Source organism: Mus caroli, chromosome 1, assembly GCF_900094665.2.
Source record: "Mus caroli chromosome 1, CAROLI_EIJ_v1.1, whole genome shotgun sequence".
Classification (NCBI taxonomy): domain Eukaryota; kingdom Metazoa; phylum Chordata; class Mammalia; order Rodentia; family Muridae; genus Mus; species Mus caroli.
The window spans coordinates 18008120-18021750 of NC_034570.1; the positions used below are offsets into that span (position 1 = coordinate 18008120).

The window sequence follows — 13631 nt, forward strand, 5'->3', positions numbered from 1 at the left end:
TCAGTATTAGTATAGAAAAGCAATAGATATAAAAGAAGATCAACTGTTACCCACTTAATCTAGATGAAAAATATCTCATGTATTTTGTGGAATCCATATGATACAGATTATAGAACAATAATGTGAGAAAAATCACTGGGACAAAGATGTAAATTATAATTTATTACAATTTTTATGCACCAAAGTACTTTGCTTTAGCTTATTAAATAAATTTATAAAAGATATTTATGCACTCAGAAAAAAAAAATTTACAAGGCAAAAGATCATCAATCTTTTGACCTGTGTCTGTCAGACATCTGTGCCCACCTCAGCTCCTTCTTCTGAAGGCCAGGCAAAGGCAACATTCCATCGCTATTTCTACGTAAATATATGTGAGTGAAAGAAAATCTAAGGAAACATCACAGAGTGATGAAGTCTGTGACAGTATCAAATGACTACGTGCTCACTGGAGGCCCCAGAAAGCCAGAGGCTTGTTAGTGATGCATTCAGAGAGCAAATCCTAATGTCATTCTCTGTGTATAAAAAGCACATACCGAGAGTTGCCCTGGTAAGACTTGTGGGGCATCTTTCAGAGCTCCAGGGCTGGTTGGAGAAATAACAGAAATGGAAGGCCTTTCCATCTTCTGAGATTCAAAGGAACTTGAACCTAAAATGAGGATAAAAATGGACATTTGTTGGTGTGAGAAATAAATTCTTGAGCTAAATGGTAAATGGACCTGTAATTAGTATAAAGCCACAGCCAACACTGTTTGACGTAGAATGCACTTTTCATGAGTATCTCTAGAACATCTTGGGTTTTTTGTCATCTTTAGTTTATTATTTGTTTAAGTGAGACAATGATACTGTATTCATTTGCTTCAACATGAAAGATATTATCGACATTTTGAAGGGCATTGTTCTGTATTGGCTCTATCCTAAGTTTCATCAATAGACATGCTTTCTGAATTGGTAGCAAGAGAAATGGTACCTGCTGCACTAGCTATTGTGGCTAATAGGCATTTGCTATGCAGTGTCTGTAGTGACAAATGAGTATGAATGGGTATGGAGTCAAATGTATGAGCCTCCTTTAAATTCAGATTTCATAATTTTTTTATCATAGGATTATATCTCTTACATTTTATCTTATAAATAAATCTCTTAAACTGCCGAGAATAATGCTTCTCATTAACTTACTGCAGTAATATGCTTCTCTGTCCTGTAAGGAAGTCTGCTGTTGCTCTGTACCAAGGCACATGCAGAAAAGTAGACTGCTTTGAAATGTAGTCACCCTGTTGAGTTCTTGCCTAAACATTCACTCCGAACTCGATGAGTGCTTTGTTGCAAAATACTGTGGAATCCCATGAAGGTATGTCACCCACACCGTTCTGTTCTATACTCTATGAACAGAAGTTGTGTCAGCCAAGACTGACTGACTGGCTTCTGAAAAGCACAGTGATAATAGAGATTGGAATGTCAGAGGTCCACAGGGTCACTACTTTATTTGGTCTCTCTTTAATCCCTGGAGCAGCCATTCCTTGCCCACTTCTATGACAGAACCAGACTGACAGAAAAAAACAAAACCCTTTGGCATGTAGCTTCAATCAACCCCAGCATATGAAGCTTGTACTCACCTAGCATCTTGAGCCTGTATTAGCTTCCTGTTGTAACTCACCCTTCTGATGTACCCACCAGAATATTCAACTTGCCTTGATTTCTAACTTTATCTGTAACTTCAGGAAACTGCTTCTATGTTGCAACATAGAATTAGGTAAATATAATAATATAACTGTGTTATATTATATAATTTTATATATATATAAATTTTTATATATTATATATATAATTTTATATATATATAATAATATAACTGTGTTCCCAGTTCATGTTCACTCAAGATCAAGAATCAACTGTCTTTTATTCCCTTTAAAAATAGAGCTATGTGTTTTTGTTTCAACAACTGCAAAATGAAGTTTAAATTAATCCATATGCAGCATTTTGTTCCCATTTAACCATATGAAATAAAGCTATAAGATGCCATTTCTCTTTTGTCAAGTTCCTTTACCCTAGCCCCACTAACTTTTTTGGCCTTAAAATATTGTTGCTTATAGTAAGGTTGGCTTAGAGTAGTAAGACTATTATCCATGTTGCCAAGTCTATTTTCATTTATGGAACTTTCTCCATGTATCTCTTGATACTGGTCATCAGAAAGCTCAAAACAAAATCTGAGCTCCAGATGCTATGAGAACATAATGAAAAAGGTTTTGTGTGGTAACTTGGCCATTGGTTCCTTCTTTGCCATGGTCATGATTTTTCTCCCTATCTCATCATTAACTCCCTTCTCATCAACATAATTTTATAGCCATATAAGATGAATTCTGTATTAATACCTAGAGAACCACATTCCAGTTTCAATTGAATGCCAATCATTACCAGGATATGAGCCAAATGTCATTATCTACAAGTGCCGCTACACACCATACGATGTCACCTCCTGCTGAGTGGCTATACTAACAAAGTAGACACTTCCTTCACCACTACATCCTAACAGCTATGCAGCATATCCCTATAAGTGAGCTGAACCACACCCATGGCTTCTAATATCACCTGGGTCACCATTATGCCATGCATGGCAATTGTTTATTAATGTGCCTACACTGTTCTAAGATTGTGCACAGTCAATCATTACAAGATGTACTTCTGTTGTTATTGCTGGCTTGTTTTCTTGAGACAGTCGCCTGCCATGTAGCACGGGCTAATCTTGAACTTGAGATCTCCTGTATCTACCTTCCAAGATATTAGTTTATAAACCTGTGTCATAAAAACACTTTTGGTGCGTACAGTGAACAGATTTATTACTATTAAGAATGAAATGTCAGAAGTGGTCCTCATCTCACAGATACCAAACAGCTTGCCTACTGAAACATGGTCAGACTTTCCAATGCGAGGATTACTTACCAGGAAAGCCAGTTAACATCAAAGGTAGTACTGGCTCCATATATACTGTACCCCACTCCCTTATTTTTCAAAGAGCAGGGATGCAAGCTCTCTCTATGAGACCTCCCCTCCATACTCAGAAAGCTGTAAGGTCAGAACAACTCTAAGAACAGAACTTATGCTATGTGGGCTCTGATTCTCCAGAGACACTGCCTTGCCATCTGCCTCTGGTACTGGGGTCTGAACTCTTCTTGATGCTCCCATCATGCTAAGAGCCTCCTGCTGTCTCTTCATGGAGCAAATAACATTTCTAATAAAGTCTTTACTCTCCAGCAATCTGTCTCAGTTTCCCTGTCCTAGACATAACACTCCTGATATAACAGCTGAGCTCTGAGAAGGTCTTGACTTTATAATAAAGGAGGGCATTGAAACAAAGATCTTTGCATGGCCACAAAAGAAGAAAATTGTCAGTAAAGAACCGTGGAGTTATTATGGCTGCAAAGTGTGGTATTTGTGAAGACAGTCAAACAGTCATATTCATTCCCTTACAGCAAATGGCTTAGGAGAATGATAAATCTTCCTTTGTAATTTAGTTTAATATATTTTCAATAACAAGGAAATGCTATACTCACTGGACTCCAGGGGAGGATGGGAACTCTCAGGGATCCTGGGGATGTCACTAAAAGAAACAGATACAGTGAAAATCCCTTTAGGCAAATTACCCCACCAGAGGCAACCACTGCCCATTTTATCTCAGTGCTGTGAAAAGTCCTCTTGGGTCTTAACAGATGTAGAAATGAAGGAGAGTTACGATTTAGGTAACGACTAATGTGCATGAATGTGAAACACCACATAAAAGAAAACTGCAATAAAAACAAAGGTTTTATATCTTTAATAGCAAAACCCTTTAACATGACAACAATCATATTAATATTGTGGATAAAATCACCACAATATTTTTACTACCAAAACAGCAGGTTTTGGAAATTAAAAAAACAAAAATGTCAAAGGTAATATTTTATTTCAGTTCTAGGAAATTAAAATGACACAACTTTTTACAAATCAGTAATATGCTTTACAAACACATCTGAAAGAGTTTACTGAGCAAAACAGATGGACAGATCTCTTCATAATAAAATGAAGTGATGGATATCATGGGCAAATTTAAGAAAAATTAAAAGGATGAATTGCTTCATAATTAACAATGATGCAAGCTTGCAACAAAAAAAAAAGCCAAAATATGTCATGCAAGTGCATGTAATATATACATGGCACATAAAATACATATGCAAATATATGTGCTTGGCAGGGATTCATAGCTCTGTCCTGCAGTTTGCTGAATACACAGCTATCATACTACATGATTAAAGTGGGTTGTGAGAACACCCATTCCTGCCAAGCTCACAAGTTACTCTGAAAAACATATATAAAATCACTTCTGCTTAATCTGTTATCCACTCAGACCTTAATATCCCATCAGAATGCTGGGAGTGCTAGATTGGCTGTTATACTGTATAAGACTACATTGCCTCACCTTTTTCAAAACTATTTTAGTAGCAATTTGAGAAGATTATTAAGATACATGACACATTAAAGCAGACTGGAGTCATTATGAAGAGAATTATCAGCATATCAGTTACTTATTTTAATCACTTACCGTGCAACCTAAATTCACTTGGAATTTTTTTTTACTCTCACTCTCTTTTTATTCTTAGATGCCTCAGCATTACTTTTTGTGCAAACTGATTTTATAATTAGCCATATTTAAAATTTTCTACAAATGATAAAACCTCATTCTGCATATTTAAAAAAATATGCTGGATCATATATTATAACATAATTACCAATTTATATAATTTCCATGAATTTATAAGTGAGATTACTTTACCATTCCTGAAATACAACTTTTTTCACAATGGCAATTTCCTCCCCATTCACCCGAGCAAATGGAAAGGAATTATTTTAAAAATTAGGATGCTGACAATTTAAGATCATAAAAGCTTTTAGATATCACACACAGTAAAATCTTACACAGTCAGTTAAAATTTCAGAATGTGCTGCCGAGCAGTGGTGGCTAACACCTTTAATCACAGCACTTGGGAGGCAGAAGCAGGCAGATTTCTGAGTTCGAGGCCAGCCTGGTCTACAGAGTAAGTTCCAGGACAGCCAGGGCTACACAGAGAAACCCTGTCTCGGAAAACCAAATAAATAAATAAATAAATAAATAAATAAATAAATAAATAAATAAATGATAAAAAATCTCACAATGTGGAACTCTGAAATATTTTATGTGCTACTAATAGGAGGACCAGAGAGAAGTTGTGACCCCTCAGAGCTCCCACAGACTGAGTCACCAACCAAAGAGCATACAGGGGCTGGTCTGTGGCCCTGGGCACATATATAGCCAAGGACTGCCTTGTCTGGGCTCAGTGGGAGACCATGTGCCTAATCCTGTAGAGAATTGATGCTCCAGGGAAGGAGGATGCTGGGTGAGGGTGGTGAGGTGAGGTGGCCAGGAAAGTGGGGAGCAAAGGGGATGGGAAGGGGGTGAAGAACTATGGGAGGGTCACCTGGAATGGGGGCAACATTTGGAATGTAAATAAATAAAATAATTTAATAAAAAAATTCCAAAATCATTTTGGGTCACCATTTCACATTAATTGCTTCTGCAAGACTTCCTTGCATACAGTTCCATTTGTTAATAGAAGTCTTCTTAGCTATCTCTACTCACAAGTCTTGTGATCAGTAGTTTAACAGTGATCACAATTATAAATGACAAAGATGTTGTATTTGGAGCTTCCCCAAACATCTGAAAACAGCTTGGGCTTTTAATATGTATCAATCAAGGATTATGAATAATATCTTTAATGATTCCTGAAATCATTTTGTCAATAAATTAAACATTAAGGCCATTGAATGTCACTATTGAAATTAGAATTATTCTAATGATGTATATGACAGCTTTGATGCTCATTCAAGCATAGTATTAAAAGTCATATCCCTCTGGATTACACACACTCCATGGTGGACCAGGGCTTGGTTATGCTGATGACTATTTGATATGCATACAAACAACAGTAATATAAGTTAATCCAGTCTACTTTAATTGTCTGTTGTTCTCTTAATTTACAATAAATCACTATTTTACCTGAGGATTCTAAATGCACCATGTATCCCCAAAGTACCTGAAGATTTGTGCAGGGCTTAAGTATAAATTTTATTTTTATATTTTTCATTTTTCCCAATTTACTTACCTCTTTTTCAATCTCATATGTACCTCTGCACTAGAACATATAGCAGGTAAAACTAGCATAAATTATGATGGTGTTATTTTAAAAGTCTATGTGGAAATATATAATACTTTTAGAAATGCCTTCACTGTTTATTCTTTGTTACCACTTAAAATTGGTGGTAAGCTTGACTTGATCTTAGAGTTTGATATATTAATATTCTGTGAAATATGATCACACATTTTCATTCCATCAATATTAGGATGATGTTTTCTTCTATGTTTTGCACTGATATAAACTCATGGAAACAGTGAAAATTAAAGTTATCAGTTTTTCAACATAAGTATTTCAAATTATATATATATATATATATATATATATATATATATATAAACTTATACAATAGATATGACAGACATAAAAGTTACTTGCCAAATAGTGATCTCACTCTAATGACAGAGATCAAAATCCCTACTAAAATTTGTAGAACAGTAAATGAATTTTCAGCCTGGATTTGTGAGTTTTCTGGAAAAAGCCTCTAACATTATGGGGACTTCTACACAGATACAGAGAAATATTCTACTGTCTGTAGATTACTGAATCGTGATTAAAACTGAAGTTTCAGAAATGTCATGTATTGTAGTGCTTCACATATCCAAATATTTAATTTTCTCTGGTTGCTTTGAAATAAAACCTGAAGCCACTCTTTTATAATTATATGCAAAAATATTTTCTCCTTTATAAGATAAGAATTTATTCGTGATGTACAATATTAAAATGTCACAATGAGAATTTATCGAAGATGTATAATATTTAAATATCACAAGATGAATTGGCCCGTTACTCCCTTAAAGGAAATAACACTGATTACATTAGAAATGACCAAAAAGTCAGTAATGATTGAAAGAAAATGCTTTTTTATATTTAACTTGAGAAAACTATGAATCAATATTTTTATATTGGTCTATTGTGGACCCTCTAACATAGGGAAAAATCAGTATTCTAATTTTAAAAGTTAAGAAGAATTTATCATCTATTATATATGCCCATAATAGATTTTAAAACTATCCATGTTAACATGTACTGTATAACTGTAAAACCTTCCTTGCAAAACCCTGCTAATACATGTAATTTACTAGACTTAAGAAGTAAGTTTTTTTAGCCTTACCCAATAGGCCTTGAAACAATAATTTCAACTTGAGGTTCTGATTTTGATTCTAAAATAATGTTGTAAACTTCTTCGTTTGTTGCTCCCGGCAGGGGTTTACCATTCCACTCTAGAACTTCATCCCCTTGAATTTAAAAAAAAGGTATTTTTTTACCTTATATATTCTCTTTACTTTTCTTATCTTTTCTCTTTTTTAAACAAAAAATGCAAACCATACACCAATAATTTAATAATCAAGACTTGTCATATCATGTCTGCTAATCGATCAGTTCTTCTAACCACCTTTATATTTTTCCTTTGGTTTTCCTCCCCAAATAATACTGATCACTGAGAATAGTCCAATACAAAACTGCCTTTATCTTTTGAGATATATCAGAAATAATATGAAAGTAATTTCATGCTATGGGATGGAAATTAGCACGGCCTGTTGGAAAACACTGAAACCAATGGTTAGCAGCATGCCCTAAGGAATGTAGGCGGCTCTGCGTGTGGCGGATTCTTATTAAATGAACAAAAGGTCTGTTTTAGCAACAAACACTTTCTGGCATGATGTTTCCACCTCTAAGTAAGGCTCCATTATCTTCACCCAATGGACAACAGAATAAGAAGGCATGGAAGGGTTTGAGTTCATATCCATAGATAAGGTAACATAGGTAGCCATGGCAGTTACAAAGCAAGCAGATGTAAAAAAACAGTTGCATGACAGTTAACCCCCTTCCAGATGTTCAAAACACATACATTCTATACTGACCTTGTAGTGAATACTAAAGGAACAGTGGGAAATATTTAAGACTCTTAAGAATTAATGTAGTAATTAGTAATTAGTAAGACAGTGCAAGAGCAACATGGACAGAAATATGATATCCCATGCGGGGAAAAAGTGTTACAACCACTGGTTGTTATTTGAAATCCAGCTTTAAAGTACAGGATTAAGAGACAAAGACTTATTCTCATGAATATGTCAGAGTCTAACCGTTCCTCTACCAGGGCCTGCCAGCTCACAGCAGTAGATTCAGGAGAGCTGTCCTTGAGGTGGTGGTGACTCTTTGAGGTGTCTTATATTTTGATGGCCATGCTTATTCAGTTGTTCTAAGAATTTTAGGTGCTAAAATAATTAAGGACCTAACTATATTTAATGTTTAACTAATATTATTTTATACATTAAGGCAGACACAAATATAAAGATTTTAGAATGTATGTTATTTTTATAACAAATGGGAAAACTTTTATTAAAGTAATTCTTATTTTCTCAGAATTTCTTTGCTTAAAAGTAAAAAGTGTGAGCACTGCTTATGCTAAGTTAAAAAATATGGCTAGTCCCAATAATTAAATAAGTTTTAATGATCTGACCTAAGGAGTTACCTAGAAAGATTTTCAAATACACTTCACTGATAAGAAAGGAAAGGAAGCAATTACATATTTGTAATATGTTAGCAGTATCCAAAAAGTTTTTTGACCAAAACATGTTCAACACCACAGTTCTTTAAGCATATATATGTGTGTGTGTGTAATGAATTATACATAGATACAATTCATTAGATGTATACATATGTAATATATATGGATGTGTGTTCACATTTATACATATGCTGGGAAATATTTTATAAGACAGTACTTACCCAAATAATTCCCATTATATTTTGTTCTATCACTTTTTTCAAAATGATGAATATAAACAAATTGATTTTAATACATAATAGTGGGTGGGTTGCAATGCATTGCTAAACTAGTCTTCCTAGTTGATAATTACCTGGACACATAACTTTTAATAACAAGATAAATTAATACACTCTTGAATTTATGCATAGTGCAATAAATCAGAATACAGGAAATACTTAACATTCAAGCCATTTGCTAATCCGTAGACTATCACCTCAGATAGATGTAGTCAAGAAGGAGAAAAAAATAAAACAATACTTTGTCTTTATAGTTCATGTGAAAATATAATAGAGAAACCAATAAAAAAATCTTTAAATAATGTGTTTACTGCTATCACAAGCATCCAATTAGGAAGAAGTAGAATAAGTTGGTAACAGGAGCATAGGAATTTTAGTTATTGTTCTACAGGACATATATTCAATTATGAGCATTGAAGGATGAGAAGATTTCAACAGTCTGACCAGGTGGACAGCTGATGCCAAGGAAGTCTTTTGAGCGGCAGGCAGAAGCTCACCTGGATACAGGTAGACTGACCTAGCCAGGGGTTTCTGTAGGCTCACAGTGGGCAGAGCTACAAAGCTCTTGAATAAAAGGGTAAGCTAGAGGCACAGAGAGATCAACAAGGGTGAGGATGTGAGGTTTATGTTTCAGACGAAACCCAGCAGCAGTGAACCGTTTTGACTTGAAGAGGAGTCTGGTTGTAGAAATATAAAGATGGAAGTACTGTTCCAAAATCCTGGTAAAGGTCAATCAATCAATCAATCAATCAATAATGTCAGAAGTGATTTTTAAAAGCTAAAGCTGGAAATAGAAGAGAAGCCAGTTTGTACATTATAATATATATCAAATAGTCTCCATCATTGGGTCTACAACAATTAAAATTAAAAAGCACTGTTATTTTGTCCAAATCAACTGCTGAAAGGAAAAGGCAAACTTGCACGTTTTCCAATCATCTCAGATGAACCTCTATCAGTGTAGTTTTAAGCTGCCAGGCTCTCTGCTCATCACAGGATGTTAAAGAAGTGAAAACAAGAGGTTCCATCATAGAGAACAACCACCTCACTCACTTCTTCTGGAACCATCTAAGAAAGCAACAACTTGGCCTGGCAGTGGTGGCGCACGCCTTTAATCCCAGCACTTGGGAGGCAGAGGCAGGCAGATTTTTGAGTTCGAGGACAGCCTGGTCTAAAGAGTGAGTTCCAGGACAGCCAGAGCTACAGAGAAAAACCCTGTCTCGAAAAACAAACAAACAAGAAAGAAAAAGAAAAGAAAACAACTTTCAAAAGCTGTCATACTGCTCTCATCTGGGAACACTGCCTTCGTAGCTAACCTAGCTAACATTTGCTAGGTTTAGCTATAGCGGGATTCCTATAGTTTTTCAGATGTATTCTTGTGTCAAAGATCACCTTTTATTGGAAGAGCTACTGATTGCCTACAGTGGCTATTTCAACTAAAATTAAAAATAAGTTGCTAAAATAAAAGTTAAATTGAGCTGCGATTGAATACATCATACATTCAGTGTCTTCTTTGGCGGGGTCAGCTGAGGCTATAAAGAGAATACTAATAATAACACCCAGATACTAAAGACGTGGAATGATTTGTAACATTTCAATTAACCAATATTTCCTTAAATAATGTGTATAGGAGTCATTATTATAATTGGGATATGTGCAATAAATCAGATATAATTTCTAAAAAACTGTTCTGACACATTACAAACGACTTAGTGGTGTGGAATGTGCTCTTTACAAACACTAATCCACTTTGGGTTTGGATTTTTGTTTTATTACTTTGATTTTCAGAATTGGCATTCTTCCATTGTTTTCCATCTATGCTTTTATATAAATCAAAGAGATTCCTAATCTTACTGTCTCCCAATTGCTACTTATGCACAGAAACCCACAATTGAGTGGGTAAATATCTGTATCAGAAATAAAGCTGTACTTACACATGGTAATGACTTGGTGACAACTCACACACTTAAGTGGCTAAACACAGACCGAAACTCTTCAATATATACAAGGACAAAAAAAATCGCTTATACAGGAAAAGGGGGGAATTTACCTGCTCTTAGGTGTCCGACAACATCTGCCAGGCTACCCTTCTTTACTTTGGTGATGAAAGCACCAAGACGCCCTAAGTCCGTCATTTTTCCTCCAACCACCTGCAAAATGACAAATTCATGAGCTCTTACCACTACTGCATGAATACCATAGTCAGAGTAACTAACTGTACACTGTCTTCTAACATGCCTACAACTCAGCACAGGGACATTCGTGAAGTGCATTGTTTACTGAAGTAAATAGTAGTAAAGCATTATTGTTAAAAGCCACTGTAGAGGACAGCAACGTAAGAAGGACTGTGCACTGACTTTGTATATTGTAGTAACAAAAGGCTCTGTGGTGGTTTACACTCAGGAGACAGGTGTAGAACTCCCTGGTTGTGGTTAGGCATGGTGTGTTGGCGATGTTTGCACTGAATTCAGTAATCTTGCATAGCATGCTTATGTGTTAGCCGGCATATCTACATAAAGATATACCCCCTGTCCATATCAAATGTTGGCATTTTTCTATAACTGTGGTAGACCTGGGTTCATACAGACTGCAGATTCTACCCAACCAAGGCCACCTGGAGTGAATGACATGCCATTGTACAAAGTGTTACACTGTGCAAGTATCATAGCTTCAGCATATCTATTTCAAACCATCTGGATAATGTCATCTGCCATACCTGGCCATGTACACCTGACTCTCAAACATGAACTATATTCAAACATTCGACACGTTCAATTATACCTAAATTCAATATATCTGGCTATACAAGGGTCTCAAAAATACACAGTTAAAGATGGTCGATCGGAAGAGAGTAGGCAGGTGGAATGATACAGAATGGTAAGATTGGGCCACCGTTCTTTGGTCAGAGCTATTAATACTGGCTATCCGAATTATTCAACAGCAAGAGCAGTTAATACTAATACAAAATACAAATAGTACATGAATTAAATTTGTTATGTTGTGCTTTGGTTCAAACTCAGGCAAGGACTCCACATATGAGCTAAACCTACTCCCTAAATTAATGGCTCTCAACAAGTCAGACACAACAGCCATTATATCAAGCAAAATCTTTGAATATTTATTTAGGAAACTTCCAGCATAATCATGTGATTTAACATGGATGTCTGGATATACATAATGCAAAAATGCATGTATGCACACATGTGTATGTGTGCCTATGTATACAATGTGAATATCTTTCTGAAGCTAACATTCTCATTTCTATTGGAAGACAATAAATGCGCTTAAAAGAACCTTTTATCCTTTCCTTTCTGTGTTACAGTAACAATAGTTATTAGATAACACTTCCCTTACTGACACTTTATGTTGCTGCTAACATTGAAATTAACTGTATTCACTGGAGAGAATTTACTTTGAAAAAGAGAGGAAACGATTTAAAAACCAATTGTTGCCAACTTTGTGAATGCGGTCTGCTCTGTACTTTATCCTGGAAGAAGCATTATAAACCAGCGTTATAAACCTGGATACATACCTTCAGACCCAATAATGCACCTGATTCTTTGGGCATGGTTGTTCTTTTGTTAAGAATAACACGGCCAATTAATCGGTCCCCCTCTTTAGATGGCTGCCACGTTACAGGATGCTGTCAAAGCATAAAGTTTAAAAAATGAATGCCTTGTTTTATTTGCTATGACTACATTATCAGTAGTTGTAACATGATAAGATTTTTTGGGGCTAGAAGACACTCATTGGGAATTCTTTATTTAAACAGGTTCTATAGGGAGCTTATAAAGCTTTCCATTTAGAGCTATATTTTATTTGCAATGATTGTAAAAGTAGTTAGCAACCAAAGAGTCTCAAAAATGGCTCTGAAATATAACTAACTGAAAGGTTAATTATATCCTTAGTACACACAGGAAAAACCACATTTAAGTTGTTAATGCTGGTAGTGTATTGGGCCTCATTGGCTTACCCTACAATATAACTTTACTTTACGGTTATATAAAGTGTTATCATTCAGTAGATACTGCAGTGAATCTTAACTTTAACCAGGGTGTGATATGTCTGCTATGTGTCCCTATGTCATGATGCTGGGCAGTGGCAGCGAGTCACAGGTCCCAGCCATTTGTGCAGTTTGTAAACAACCAGCGCTCTACAGTACACTGTGCGGCAAAGTGATGGTTTAAGTAGGATAGGTGTGTGAAACACATTTCAACAATAATATTTTACCTTTAACTGGTTAATGTGAGGAAGCGCATGTACCACGATGCACACGTAGAGGTCAGAGGACAACTTACGGTTCTTTTCATTTCACAGTGAGGGCTCTGGGGATCGAACTTGGAATGAAATCTGGATTTAATTCCAAATATTTAAACTTGTTTTTGATAAAAAGTTTCCAAGCTTTTACCTACAGCCTTTAAAAATAGTTTCTTTAGAAGTTAAGTTAGACTAAGCACTGTGTGATCCATCAACTAAAACTTATCCAGTGCAATGGATAAGACTATTAGGTGTTTCTGTGTGTATCTGTATATTGTGCATGTGTTTCTGTTTTTATGTTTTTGTCCCTGAATGTGCTTATTTGTGTGTGTGTCTATGTTTCTCTCTCTCTCTCTCTCTCTCTCTCTCTCTCTCTCTCTCTCTCTCTCT

The 13631-nt window shown here is 35.5% G+C and overlaps 1 protein-coding gene across 37 annotated transcripts in view; it reads right to left on the reverse strand.

The window, feature by feature from the left end:
• Nucleotides 1–13631, reverse strand: part of Rims1 (regulating synaptic membrane exocytosis 1) — a 489256-nt gene that overhangs the window by 156298 nt on the left and 319327 nt on the right. For all 37 annotated transcript variants that reach the window (XM_029474748.1, XM_029474741.1, XM_029474765.1 and 34 more), the window contains 5 exons: nt 12517–12627; nt 11035–11134; nt 7312–7435; nt 3546–3592; nt 534–646 (listed from right to left, as the gene is read on the reverse strand). In XM_029474748.1, the coding sequence (XP_029330608.1) occupies nt 534–646; nt 3546–3592; nt 7312–7435; nt 11035–11134; nt 12517–12627 (495 nt within the window). The remainder of the gene's footprint in view (nt 1–533; nt 647–3545; nt 3593–7311; nt 7436–11034; nt 11135–12516; nt 12628–13631) is intronic.